This window comes from Aquila chrysaetos, chromosome 12, assembly GCF_900496995.4.
Source record: "Aquila chrysaetos chrysaetos chromosome 12, bAquChr1.4, whole genome shotgun sequence".
Lineage (NCBI taxonomy): Eukaryota > Metazoa > Chordata > Aves > Accipitriformes > Accipitridae > Aquila > Aquila chrysaetos.
Window position 1 is genome coordinate 41,290,003 of NC_044015.1, and position 14,372 is coordinate 41,304,374.

General features: G+C 51.9%; 1 protein-coding gene across 22 annotated transcripts in view; it reads left to right on the forward strand.

The window, feature by feature from the left end:
- The window catches only part of SGIP1 (SH3GL interacting endocytic adaptor 1), a 64,643-nt gene that overhangs the window by 191 nt on the left and 50,080 nt on the right, over positions 1-14,372 (forward strand). For 16 of the 22 annotated variants that reach the window (XM_030032525.1, XM_041127781.1, XM_030032527.1 and 13 more), the window contains exons 1-2: positions 1,302-1,376; positions 4,795-4,839. In XM_030032525.1, the coding sequence (XP_029888385.1) occupies positions 1,334-1,376; positions 4,795-4,839 (88 nt within the window). In that variant the 5' untranslated portion in view covers positions 1,302-1,333. Of the gene's footprint in view, positions 1-1,301; positions 1,377-2,374; positions 2,546-2,843; positions 2,952-4,141; positions 4,404-4,476; positions 4,490-4,538; positions 4,625-4,794; positions 4,840-14,372 lie in introns of those variants that run through there. The other 6 variants (XM_030032533.2, XM_030032530.1, XM_030032532.1 and 3 more) reach the window with 6 other exon arrangements.

Consider the following 14,372-nt stretch of genomic DNA (forward strand, 5'->3'; position numbering starts at 1 on the left):
TGTTGGCAGGAGCAGCTCGCGGGGCACGCGTGGGGCTCCCGTCCTGCCTTTACACCCCAGGGCGTAGCCTAATTACCTCTGCTTACATGATAGCTATTAAATAAGGCGGAGTTGGCTCCGGCGAGCGTTAAATCGCTCCTTGAGCGTGCACGTTGTGCCTCTGCTCTGCCAACACCCTCGTGCCACGGGAGCACCCGGCTGCCGCTCGGCGGAGGGGCCCTGCTCGGCAAAATGTGAGTTTTGGGGGGCACCGAGCAGGGCTGCCGGCTCCGGCGCGTGGGTGCGTGCCCCCCTCCGCGTCCCGCTCGTGCCCGGCGATGGAGGCGGTCGGTCCGGCGGGACGCTGTGCTCGGTTTCAGCCCTGTTGTGATTTGTGCCGTGGTTGTGATTAGGGGGGCTGCTCGTACCGAGGACGGTTTGGGGTCCTGCGGGATGCGGCTGGGCTGGTTCTCAGCCTGGGCTGGGTGCTTGGCAGGGCGCAGAGCATTTTGCAGGGTGCTCCCCCACCCCGGGGCTGTTTCCCTGCGTGCTGGCAGGGGAAAGCAAGAGGCAGCACGTGGAAAAGCGTGGGCAAGGCTGGGGGGAGCGTGCCTGCGCCGCGCTCCCCTCCTGTTGCATCCCCAGCGAGCCTCCTCCGTGCCAAAGATTTGCTGTCCTCCGTATCCAGAGGGGAGCCGAGCGCGTTGAGTCTCTCTTTAAACACACGGTAAGCACGTTTTTCCCAGCGCTGTTGGGAAAGCGGGCACCCCAGCCGGCATCCCCGAAGGGCTCGGGCACTGCGGGCGAGGGCTCGCTCCCACGTCTCTCCTCGGAGCAGCTCGCTGAGATGGAAAGCGCTCGGCGGTTCTTTGTGCATGGGAAAACCCGGGATGAATAGAGCAAAAAAACTAATAGAGCAGAAGGTAACGGGCTTTATTGTGGAGCGAGGAGCAGCTGCGTCCTGAAAGGGGCCCTGTGCCCGGGGATGCGGACGGGCGCTGCTCCTCTCCTCCTTCCAGCCCGCGGTCCCCGGCGCTCCCACCCGGGGCGGTGGCAATGAGCTCCCCGTGATGGGCAGGAAGGGATGAGCTGGGGGCTGGTAGGGAGAAGCCTTTTGAGCAAGGAATTTTGTAAATATGTCACTTTATCAGAGCCCATGCAAGGGTTTGGGTTTGTCTTTAGCTGACCTCCAGCAAAGCGCAAACCTCCGCGTTCGCAGTGAGGCTCCTGCATCCCGGGATTTATAACCTCCAGCAAACACCCACCGACCTCCAGCACCCTGCATGGAAGAAATTAATTTTATAGGGGAAGAGGCAAATGGTTGAACTTTGTTGGAAAGTCTATTTTGCAGGTGATGGGGACAAATTCCCAGCGCTGCGTGGTGATGGGAGCTACGGGTAAGGAGGCTGCCGGGGGTCTGGCCTCATCTGCTGGGCTTCCACCAGATAAAGGATGAGCTTATTTTTAGTAAAGGTTTAATTATGGTTTAGCGAAAGGGTTGTGGAGCCACGTATGTGGAGATGTAAACAATCCACCGGCTGCCCGTTAATGCCGGGGGATTTGCCAGGGCCAGATCCCGCGCGCGGATGAGGCTGGCGGATTTGGGCTTTATTTAGCAAATCCCCATCCGCGCTGCACCCCAAGCTCCTCGCCCGCCCTGGGGCCACCGTGTCCCCGGCCGGGGGACGAGCCGGGGTCCTCTGCTCCCGCGGCGCCTGTCACATGTACCTAAAGCATGACTTTGCTCGGATATGAGTAATGCACTCCGGTGACTCATTTTCTGCCTTTTTTTTTTTTTTTTTCCCCTCTTAAAGCCATTGACTTCGTCTGTTGATGTTTACTTGCAGCCTCCTAATGCGTATCCTTCAGGAGCTGCCTGAGATTTCCAGCACTTTTGCTGAGAAAGGTCCCTGTGTCAGCTAGCATGGTTGGAAAAGGTTTGAAAATCCGTAAATACCGATTTTTACCTTGAAATAAGAGGAGCTTGCTGTGCCTGGGGAGGCAGGTGTGCTCCAGCAACGAGCCGGCTCTCCCTGTGCCTCCCGGCTTTGGGAAGAGCCCATGCAGGGAGCAGGTTCACGGTGTCGTTAGCGTGGGGTTAATTTTGCCCTCGGAAAGATGAGTTTCAGTCTTGCCACACGGCAGGAATTATTTCGTAAGGTCGAGACATCCCGCAGAGCCAACCAAAGCCGGAGCTGCGCTGTGGTTAGCAATAACCCCTGAGTTTCCCACCTGTGCCAACACAGTATATGCCGGCACAATGCGGAGGCTGCCGTAACTCGGCACCAAAATGGAGGAATTTGGTGAAGATAAATTATTTACCCATTGCCCAGCTTGGGGGCGGGAGGGCTGCAGGGGAAATTACAGCTCTTCTCGCTTGTTTAAGGAATATAAGCCCTGCCGAGGAGCATCGGAAGCGCCGTGGGAGGTGGGCTGCCGGGTCTGGAAGCAGAGTTGCTGGGATGTGGGACGGCTCCACCAGCACTGTGCCCTGCTGTGCGACAGCTCGATGAATTTCAGACAATAACTTATTTTGGTGTGTCTAGGAGGGATTTGGACAGGGAAGGTGCGTGCCCACCACCTGGGCGTCCTGGCGCGTGTGCCAGCCTGGTCCCTCGGGGTGTTTCGGGGCTGGTCTGGGGGGGCAGAGGAGCAACGTTCAGCGCGTTGCGCTCGCCCCGGGATTACAAACGGATTTCCCGAAGGCGCTGGGCACCCTTCCCTGCAACCCTGCTGCCCGTGCTGAAAGTGCAGGCAGCTAAGGCAGGTCGCAGGAGCTCCTTGCGAGGATTAAACAAACCATCTGTTAAATAATCCCGTCCCTCCGCCCGGGCGCGCGGTGGCATTTCTCACCGGCCGGGATGGGCGAGGGCTGCGGCCGGGGACGCTTCGGGGCTGGGGACACTTGATGCTGGAGATTCTGTTGTGGTGTTGAAGCTCACTTCCCCACTGGTGAATCCAAACCCTCGGAGGTGCTTGGCTTTTGGATTTTTTTTTTAATGGGAAAAATGTTTTGGTGTTTTTGGTTTTTTTTTTAAATGGGGAAAAAAATGGATTATTTTTATTAATGGGAAAAACGCTGCAGGTATTGCTCTCCCTGCTTGTGAGCAGGGTCAAGTCCTGAGAAGTGCGTGTGGCTGACTGGGATGGTCCTACAGATGGTGAAGTTAAGTTTCCATCCCAGACACAAGGTCACACTAAAAAGCCGCATTTGCGAGCGCTGAAACAGGCTGGTTGCGCTTAAAACGCTGCCGTCGCGCCCGGCGGGGCGGCAGCTCCTCCGCACATGCAGGTTGGTGCTGATGGTCGTAATCCCCATTTTTTGCCGGGGGCTGAGCTGCGGCGGTGGCCGTGGGGACGGACCCACGCGCACCCCTGGCCCGGGTGTCCCCCCTCCCCGGGACGGGGCTGTCCCCGCTGTCCCTCGCAGCGATGGGTGCCGTTCTGGATGAACGCGCCGGGGACGTGGCTCCTGTTCTCGCGGCCGTGCACGGGGACTGCTTCAGTGCAAGCATAAGGGATTTTTAAAGCGTCTTTCCTGCCAGCAAAAGATAGAACACAACCGAACTTTTGGAGCCGGTTAAAGCTAATTTTGCCAGAACTGATTTTGTGTCTCGCATGTTTACTGGGGTAATCCTAGTAGTGTCCCGTGAAACCCCGGCGTTGGCATTGCCCCTCACCTCCCAGCCAAACTCCCCCCTGCCCTTGTAGCAGCTCTGAGAAATGGTTTTCAAGCCGGCGGGGGTCGTACACCCCGTCGGGGGCTGGCCAGGGCTCGGCGAGGCTCTGCACCGGTTGCGGGGGGGGGGCTGGATGCCGTGGCCGGCAGAGAGAAATGGGGGGACGCGGCAGTTTGCCGGGACAAGCTCGTAGCATCTGGCTCGGGTGGCATCTCGTAGGGCAGCGGTGACGGGAGGTGGGGGGGTCCCCGGGTGGGGGGGTCCCAGGCAGAGGCTGGGGGTCAGCTCTTGCAGCCCCCCCTCCCTCCCTCCCTCCTTCCCCAGCCTCTTTTGTTCGATGCTTCGGCCGCTTTTCACGCGAAATTAATTCCCAGGCGCTCTTGGGAGGCGGTCGGGGAGAAATTTCTCCCGCATCATCCTTTCGGGGCTAATTGCTGGCGGCGTGACGTCAGGCCGATGGATTTCTCTCCTGAATGGCTGCGGGAGAGGCGAGGAGGGCCTGGCGCCCGTGGATGTGCGCCCGAGCTCGCGGCCCTTCTGCTCGCCGAGCGCGCCGAAGCTCGCTACCGGAGCGAGCTCCGCTGCCTTATCCAGCCTGGATTTATTATCATTATTTCCCCCCCCCCCCCCCCCCCCCTTCCCAGCCGTTCTCCCCGCACGCTCCTAATCTGACAGCGCCTGGTAATTAATCTGGTTCCCCCAGCCGCTGCAATAGGATTAGAGGGAGGGGAAGTGCGTCACGAGGTACGAAGAGGGGTTATGCTTTTGGTGAAAGTGGCGGGGGGGGGGGAAGGAGAAGGGGGGGAAAAAAAAAAAAAAAAGGGAAATAGGTTGGTGTGTTCCCGGGGGGGTGTGTCGGGAGCGAGCGCGCATGTGAGGAGGTGTGGGGCGGGAGGGACCGACTGCGCCGGAGCTGAGCCCGGCTCGTCCTCCCTTTCTCTCAGCATCCTCCGGTGATCCTGGAGGTGATACAGGCACAGCAGCATCCATGGCCTGCCCTTAGCCTCGGCGCTTTTTTTTTTTTTTCCCTCCTTGTTATTCTGGCAGCTAAGCAAGCCGGGATCGGAGGCGTTCGATTGAAGGGCTCGCGTTAAGCATCTGGTAACTGGGATCGTATTCTCCTGTATTTTTTCAGGCTCCTTGGAAATTGAGGAATGCAATTCTGCCACCATGATGGAAGGTAGGTGATGATCTGAGCATGTCTTTCGGGATCGCCAGAGTTTTAAAAGCAATGGTGGAGGAAGGAGGATGCGCTGAATATGTGTGTGTGAATCCTTCTCCTTTTTTTAAAAAAAAATAAAAAAATAAAAAAAATAAAAATAAAATCCTCCCCTCCCCCTAATCCCAATCAAACCGAAGCACCCTGCCCACTGCCGGCGAGCTGGCAAGCTGGCGGATGGTGATATAATATCAAGCCCATCAGATTATTTGCAATTCCATCCCCAGCCCTGTGTAGGCAGTTCGGGGTATGCAAACGCCCGGTTACCCGGCGGAGCCGCCGGTTCCTCCGGCTGGCGGGGTGGCAGCCTGGGCAGGGAGAGGGAGCCCAGGCCGGGGTGGGCTGGTTGGCATCCCGGTCCTTTAAGCATTATTTTATCCTCTGCTTGGGAACCCACTTTCTCAGCCTGACGTGATGCACCGAGGATGAATTTAAGTGTTATCTGTACGCACAGACCCGGGGCTGGGAAGCCTGGTGATGATGGATGGGATTCTGTGGTTTTATGGTATAGCTGTATGGATGAGCATCTTTTTGGTAGGGAACAAGGATATTTGAACTTAAGGTAATTTTTGCCATGTAGTGACACTGGTTTGAAGATGCAGGCTCTGGGGAAGGAGCGTGGGGGGGGTGTTGGATTGAGGCTTATTGGAATAAAAAAGGAAATAAGAATGAAATACGGGCCCTGGGCACAAGATACTTCAGGGAGCGTTGGGAGACTGTGTGTCTGATCGTGTGTGGGAAAAGCCCCTGGGCATTAAAGAAATTTTAACCTATGTCATTTGTCTCGGCCATATGTAAAGCTCTATTTTTTTTTTTTAATGCCTTCTGAAGTAAGATGCAGGGAAAGGAAGACTTTTTAATTTCTTTTTTTTTTAAGCAGAATAGATACTTCAGGGCCAACAAGATCAAAATATTCTTTTTTTTTTTTATGGCCCACTGGCCGAGGCAGAAGGGCCCACCTTCTGGAGCTGCATCCAGCGCCGGGCTCGCGGCGCTGCCGGCATGCTAACCAGGCAGCTGCCCGGCCTTCCCCGAGATGACAGGCAGAAATTGGGCTGCCTCTCGGTGTGTCCCTGTAAATCACGGTCTGTTACCCTGTCCAAATTAACCTAGAAAGGCATCGGGCTCCATGTAACCGAGACTTCTGGTATTGACTTAAAATACTTGCCTAACCTTGGAAATTCAGGTGCTGTAATGGCCATGTGTGAACACCTAGGAATGGCTGCTTGCTCTTTTTTGATTCCTTGGTGTTAAGGGAATGAGTGTCGTTCTCCTTTGATATGGAGAAATGCCTTCAGTGTCTTCTCTAATATTGATGATAAAGTCACAGACAAAAGAGATCTTAATTTTAGGCCACGACATCAAACTCATCACACCTTGCTGACATACGTGACGTGCTGGGAACCAGGCACACAGCCTGTGCAAGAACAGGTAATTTTAGAGAAGATGTCGTTAACAATGCGGTTTCTCTCAAAAGTGCCTTCGTTTGTGGAGGAATTAATGTCGATAAATTGAAGTTGGCCTGCCGTAATTCTCAGTTTGTGTTATTTAACCAATTCTGAGGCTGGCTGGGGGGAAGGCAGCTGGGTTTTTGGATTGTTTTGGGTTGGGTTTTTTTTTTTCTGGAGGATTTTTGCCTTGCTTGTGAAATGCCAATGGTGTGCTGCTGTGCGGGAGCCTTGGCCACCGTGGCCAAGGCAGGTGGGTGCAGGCAAGGAGCTGGCAAAGGGTCCCCTGCCCCGCACCGGGGAGGTCGGCCGGGGCTGGGGCAGCCGGCTCGTCGGGCTCTGGCGGAGCTGGAATCCCCTTTCATGAACCAGTCTTGCATTTTTAAAAAATAAACAAAAAAAAAAAGGCAAAAAAAATAAAATACTAGCCATAAAAAGTTTCCCCATTATCTGTGAGTTATTAAACTGCTTAGCGTGTTCCCCAGCTAGCTAATGGATATGGGAACCTAGAATGGAAGCGAGAAAATTAGAAAAAACAATTACTGCTTTTGATGAATTTTTAAACAGTTGGAAGCTGGCTCTATTTGTGGAAAAGTGAAACTTTTGTGACCAGGATCCTACCAAAACACTGATGCCTTGCAGAGCTCCTGTATTTTAATATAAGAATGCTTTTGAATGTGCTTAGCTTAATTTGATCTGAAACTTTTAAACCCACACAAAATGCCTCTAGTTCCCTGCACTAAACATGTTTAAAGGGTTTTTATTATTATGATAATTATTTAAATCACTTGTCTTGCCAAAATGTTGGACACTGTGCTGGAAGCTGAGGGTGGAGCTCAGGGAGGAGCCGGGCTGTGCCGGTGCCCACGGGCAGCCCCAGCACCCCCAGGGTGCGGAGCATCACCCATGGCCGGCAGGATGGACCTGGCTCGGTTGATGGTTTTGGATCCTCTTCTTTGGAAACAAGAGAATTTGGCTCCTTGGGAATGGCGCAGGATGTGCGATTTGTACTAGTTCGTTCTTCTCCTGGTAAACGGGGAGAAAAAGTGCGTGTTTTTCGCCGTATGCTTAAAAAAATCACAATGATACCTAAAGAAATTAAGTGTGGACATTGTCTCAAGAAGCCAGTCCTTGCTGGGAGGAGGACTGGACACGTGCCCCAGGGCGTCTCAACCACCCGAAGAGGACGGTCCTCCACCTCCACCGCGCGGTGGGGCGCAGCTTGCGCGAGCGCTGCCGTTGCTCGCCATCCGCGCTGGGGATGGTTTTGCTGTGCTTGGGCTCCCTCAAACAGGTGGAGAGCCGGCGTGGGGACGGGGAGGAAACCACCCTCCTGGCTTTGAATGGACCAAAATAACCTGCAGCAAAACTGTACTGGGTGTCAGCACTAGGTGTGGGACCCAAACCGCTGCTGGGAAGGTCCCACCACATGCTGGGAAGGTCTCTGCGTGTGTGGCTGTAGATACGAGAGGTATTCGGATGTTCCCTTCGATTGTAAAATAACTCACCGGTACTCAGAAATGCACTGGGTATGTTGTGAAGGTAAACATCCGTGCACAAAAACAAGTTGATCTTCTTTTTTTTTTTTTTTTAATAATCCATCTGTTGCATCTCCACTGTACTGAAGGTATTTTATACAGCTTAATTAAGTTTTGAAATCACTGCTGCAACATGTCACTCGGACCAGAAGCTCTGTGATCTTCAGAAAGATTAGACAGCCATGCGGCTAATGAGAGCAGCCATGGTTACATTGGAGAAGGTAATTTCTTCTTCCGCGGGAGACAGTACCTGCGTTTCTCCAGAGCCCAAACCAGACGTTTGCTGGGGAGAAGCTTTCTCAGAGTGGGAATTTCTCTGTAACTCTCTTCTCCAGGCTTTTTTGCACCTGTTTCTGGGGAGTTTGGTCACTCGGGGAACTTCCATGGATGACTGGTCACACCGAAAATGGCAAAAACTTTCTTGCACCACCTTTTAGGAATGGTTGTCTCCAGACCTTATGTTTTCATCATGCTGAACAGGTAGTACTGGGACCAGAGGCATCTGATGGCACATAAAAAAGCCTTTTTCTTGATTAGGCAAGAAAACTGGTTTTATTATGTTTTAGGTGGTCTCGTTTCAGTAAACGGTGTATTTAAACGTGCTTAGTGTTGGCCCTGTGACTCGGCAAGGAAATGACCTGTTAGAAACATTTGGTTTTCATTTGAGAAAGCCAATAGCAGGTTTGAGGCAATTAACGTAAATTCAGGCATGGATGGCATATGCTAAATTAGGACCTGTATTTTCCAATACGTTGTTTGAGCAGTAACCCATGACCGAGCTTGGGCTTGCAGAGGCTTAGGGGTTTGGCTTGCAGGAGCATCTCCAGCTGTGTCCTCTGAGATGCAAGGGGGATTTTTTTCAGACCTGCTGGAACCTGCTGCCTGACACTGGTGAGGAAACTATTTTTTCATGCATGCAAGAGAAGATTTCTTGACCTTTCTGTCATGCCCGGCACCGCACAGGGCGATGCTGTGCCTGAGCCAGTGGCTCGGCTCCACTCGTAGCCCCGGGTGGGCACAGGGCTGGGGACATTTCACCACTTCTCAAATTCGAAGACATGGATAAAGCTTTTGGGGATGTTTGGAGGGCTGGTCCTGCCCGCAGGCGCTGCCTGCACGGGGAAGACTGAGGTTTTGAGCTGCTGAGGGTGAGGCACACGTGAAAACAGGGGCTTGGGAAGCAAAGCGTTTGCGACAGAAACGTCAAGGAGCTCTTTAGCTCTTGGTTTTGTGGGCTCAAAAGGTGGGGGTGCGGTTAGCGTGTCCAGCCCAGAGCTGCTCAGGGGACAGTGATGGGCTTCCAGCAACTTCTCGCGCACGCTGGGTTGGAGCTGGGCTGGCAAAACTGGACCCGAAGAGCATCCCCGTCAACACGGATTGAATTTGCTCAGCTGAAAAGGTTGCAGTAGCAACCTCTAGTCTATTGGGGGGGGGGGGGGGAAATCCCTTTTTGCAGGCATTCAAACCCTTCCCCCTGAGCTGGTTTGGGTTTTTCCAGCTCTAGTCCACTGGCAGTGTGTTTCTCCGTGCTAAGGGAGGGAAGGGATAAATGGCTCTAGCTCAAAACCAACAACAACCAGACGAAAGGCCCCACCCAAACCCTGGGAATTTGGGAAATGCTTTGGATTGGGGCTGGTGGTATTTGCCAGTTAAAACCCCTGTGGTGCCAACGTGGTGGCTGAAGTGGCGGCGCGGAGGTTTTAAACCGAAATACGAGCGAGGCAGCAAAACCTGACGCTTGCCTCGCGCCTGAAATGATCAATGGGATGTAGCAGCTGAAACAAAACCCAAAGAGGGTTTGGTTTTGGGGTAGAAAGGATAGAAAATATGGCAAAACTCAACAACTGTATGCGATGCAGGTCTGTGAAATGCCTCCCTGGAGTGAGCCCCAGTTTAAAGTGTGCCCTTGGGCATCTCGAACTGGTGCCCAAACGCAGCAATTTGGGTTTCTCTGCCAAGGCAGAAACTTTCTGCATGATTCATTGGCCTTATTCAAATTTTAAAGACACTTTAGAAAAAAAAATACAGGTTAAATCAGATGTCTATTCTTCTTGAAACTGCACTACAGGGTCTTAAGCAGTTAAGGTGGAAAAACATGGTTGTGTGTGGAAACATTCTTCCCTAAATGCTGGTGTTGAGGCTGTGAAGCTGTAGGTAGTATAAAATGTGATTTACCTGGCACTTGTGCCAGGGATCCCGACCCATCACTGGGATCTGAGAGGGAGCAACGTGGAGGGAAAAGTGGAAAGGAGGGGAAGGCTGATCTCCTCCCCAAACCAGTGACCTTAAACTACTTGGATACCCAAAACTTGCTTTAGGTAGAGACTTTCAGTAAAGATCCGTCTGCCTTTGGAAAGTTGGCAGGGTTGTGATGCTGCCTGCCTCCCTGCCTGGGCTGTGAGCAACGCTCATGTGTGGTAGCATTCCCATTTTCTGTGCTAGCCCAATATAGCCTTTTTTTTTTTTTTTTTTAACTTTAAGATGGTATATTTGAGTTTCTACAGGTTCAGTAGGAGAAAGGCGAACACCTGGCTGCCGCGCCGTTTGTTTGTTAGCAGTGTGGGTTGTTCATGTGCAATGCAGTAGTACAAAGCGTAGCCCTGTTTGCCCTGCCAGCTATTGAATAGCCTCAGTTATTTGTTTTTAATAGAAGTTCAGTTGCAGGCTGATGTTTCTGGGGGCTTTTGAAGGTTTTTTGCTTTATCTGTGTGAATGAAAGAGGAGTAAGGCTTGTAGTGGTTACAGCTACTGGGGTTTTTTGCACTTATGGCCTCACAGAATGATGGATTTTAATTTTCAGTTTAGTTTTAGATATGTTTTAATTTCATATGTGATCACCCAGGGCGCATGTGCTTTCCTGGGGGCCAGAGGCATGGGATTTTGGGGCTGCCCTTTGGGAGCTCCTACCCTGTCCTCCGATCCCCACCTCCTCCCCTGCCTATCAGTGGGCTTCACTGCGGAGGTGGGAAGGGGAAATTCCCTACCACGTCCCTATTTGCACTGGATTAGTGCTGACAATGATAATATTGTTTGAAAGCAGTGAGGTACCAGGACTGGAAAATCGTACTTTGCAGCCCATATTATCTGGGAGCCATTCCTTACCCATCCCAGCCTTGGAAAAACACCCCTGACTTTGTCATATCTTTCTTTGCATTTAAATTATGACTTTTTTTTCTATGGCTTTTTTTGTTGTTGCTGTGTTTTTTGTGGTTTTTTGGTTTGTTTTTTTTTTTTTTTTTTTAGGAGAGTTATTGAGAAAAAAAGTCTCTCTTAAAATTCTCCACCTACGTGTTGCAGGGAATTTAAAACATCAACTTGAGATTAATGTCATCGTGCGTAGGATGTGTGGAAATAATCTTGCAGGGAGGTTTTGGGATGGGTTGAGCTGAGGAGGATGGGAGCCGCGGTGATGCTGCGGGCAGGTTTTGCAGCTTGCCTTCATCACCCAGCTGCAGCTGCCGGTTTGGGTGCCTGGAGGATTTCATACAGCCCCACAAATATATTGGTTTTCTAGAACTGGATCTATAGAAATCATTAAAGATGCACCTTGTTATTAGAGCCCATTAATAATAAATGGGTGTCAGGCTTTTAAATGCATGTGTGCGTGTCGGTGGGCATTTGGTTGTTTTGTGCTTCCCTTAAAACACCGCCCAGCATCACCAGTATTGCCTGGTGGGTGCGGGTGAGAGGGGCTGTACCCCGTGCCCCACTCCTGTTACAGGCAGCATCAGCTTCAAGAACAACCTCGTGCCTAAAACATCAGCCTGGATGAGTGTTCTGATGGCTTTTGTATCAGCTGAAAATGAAAATAAACTTGGGTATTATGAGACAGTATGAAGAAACGTCTGTATCAAAATTATCCCTAAAGATCTGAGCCCGCTCTCTGGGACCAGGCTTGGGGCAGTCAGTGGATGGATGCAGACCCAGCTCTGTACTTCTGGAGGAGCTATTTTTTTGGATTCACTATTGCTGGGAGCAGCGTGATCAAAAATCATCTTCCCCGAGTATTTTGCTGTCAGCAAATAAATTGATAAATGCAGTGCTGCTGGAAACAGTCCTGTAGCCACTTTGTTACTGGTGGGTTTTGCCTGGAGCTGATGGTGTTGGTAAATATGCCTGGTGATGAGCTCCTCTGGGGCACTTTTAGGTCCCTTCTAAGGTGCCCCTCCAAACATCAGAGGAGGACTTAATTTTTAATATGGTTTATTCGAGTTTTGCAGGGACTTGGCCTGGTTTTGGCATTAGTGCAGAAGAGGCAAAAGAAGCCCGTGTAAGTGGTTAATAATAAGGTCATTTATGCTGTGTAAGTTATTAATGATAAGGTCATTTATGCTTCATGTTTACCCGGCTCCTTTCACCTGGGGACCTCGAGCTCCTTCACGCCGCACGGTTCCTCTGCGGGGAGACAGATGGGTGGAAGAAGCTCTGTCGGTTTTGTCAAACGCTGCCTGGAAATGAAGCCTTTCTTCGGGTCAGGTCTCCTGCTCTTATTTTTAGTTACACTATTGCCACGGTTAATCACTGCTTTAAAATCAAGGTATTAATTTGACAGCTAGACCGTGGGAGGAACAGGACGGTTAGAGGAACTGGAAAGAAGTGTCTAGTCGTGCTTTATTTTGGCTGTAAATCTTCATCATATGCACATGTGATTATTGCAAATTTTTTTTTTTGGATGACCAAAGGGAGAGCAAGCTGGCAGCTCGCCCAGGGTTGTACCTTGTCCCCAGGGAAGCGGCTCCTGCGTCACACAGGTGACAAACCCACACCGCCAGCCCGGGTGTCCTCTTCTCCACCTGGGAAATCGGGAGTGGGAGTTCGTGGGGGGTCACACAGATGTCCCCTGCGGCGGGGTGGCCTTGATCGAGAAGTCACGGGGTGGATGGAAGGCTGTTTCGTAGTCATGCCTAGGCAAGGATTTTGGTGGGTTTTAATAAGTCCTTACGTTCTGCATAAACAGTACGACTGCAAAATCGGTGTGTTTTTAATAGAAAATTGTCAAAGTAGTTGCTGGGAGCCTGTGGTGTGCGTGGAGGCAACGGATTTTAAGGAGATGGCTTTTAAAACAGGGCTGTGAGATGGGACCTGCCGCTGGCCGTGGCTCCAGCCGAGGAGCAAATGTAAAGGCAAAGCCTTGCAAAGAAAAGGAGAGGTTTGCAGTGGGATTTTTTTTCTTTTTTTTTGGGGGGGGGGGGGGGGGGAGGAGGAAATATCAGCATGGGGGGATATAATGTGTGTGTGTTTCCGTTGGACGTGCTGTCTGCAGGGAGCTGCCCCACCAGCAGCTGCTTGGTGCTAGGGGAGGCGCGTGGGAGCACCGTCGTCTCCCGTTCCTGATACACCAAAAACCTAAAACCCCCTAAAAATAGAAATCTGAGTGTCATTTGGGAGGGAGAGCCTGTCCTGGACAACTTCTTAAATAGCACAGCAACCTTTAGAAATGCATCTGGCGTTTTTGTGTGTGTGCCAGCCGCGAATGAAAGCCACAACTGTATCCAGATTTCATTTACTGACAATATTGGTGGAGACGTTTGTGTCCCACGTCCCTCGGTTGCCGCACACCCGGGGTCTCTGCAAGTTGATATTAAAAAATCTGATCTCTGGGGAAAGCAGGCGGGGAGCGATTTCTGCAACTGCTTTACTGAGGCTGGTGAATAACCCATGAGCAACAATTTGCATCTCTCTGATGTTAGTCCTTAAATGCTCAGCTCCATTGCAGAAGAAAAATGAATTGGCGTCCCGTGTGTTGCGATGCATCCTGCTGATGCTGCCCTTTATTTTAAGGCCTGGTTCCCAAGCTTTGCTTTGGGGATGGGGCTTGCTCTGAGCTGGGCAGCCCCGCTGCATGGGAGGAGGGCTGGGCATGGGTCTGCTGAGCATTTGTGCGATGAGATGGAAATGTTTGGGCTCCTGTTTGCACCCAGCTGCAGTGATGCCTGTTTTTACACTGGGTCTTGCCATGGGGAGAGCCCAGACCTATATTTATATGGAATATAAATATATTTCCATGGCTTGGGGTGTATTCCCACATGCTGGGGCTGCAGTTAAGGGCTGGGGTCTCATCCCTGCGCTGCAGGCACAGAAGTTAGTTGAACTGAATTGTGCCTGCGAAGCAAAGGGGCCAGTCTAATGCCCAGACACAGGTTTTGTCTCCGGGTGTATTTAAATAAGCCGGTGCGTGCTCCCTCGGCGTGCTGAGAGCGTGCAAAGCAGGGGTTTTGGCTCGAGGGCTGTGCCATTTCCCAGCCCTTTGAACTCCTGATTCCGACTGCTGCGATGAATATTTGGGTGGTTTGCAAAGGGAAAAAGGTGCAGACTAAAGGGAAGGGGAAAGACGTGAAGGTCCTGGGAGCCCAAACCCCCCACCCCGGGTATGGGGGGATGGATGCTCGCTGCTCCGGGGCAGGAGCAGAGCCCGACATGGGGGCTGCTGCCCTGGGGCAAGCTGGACATGTGTGTCAGCAGCCACAAACGCAGAGGTGGCCGCTTGGCCACAGGACTTTCCCTAATT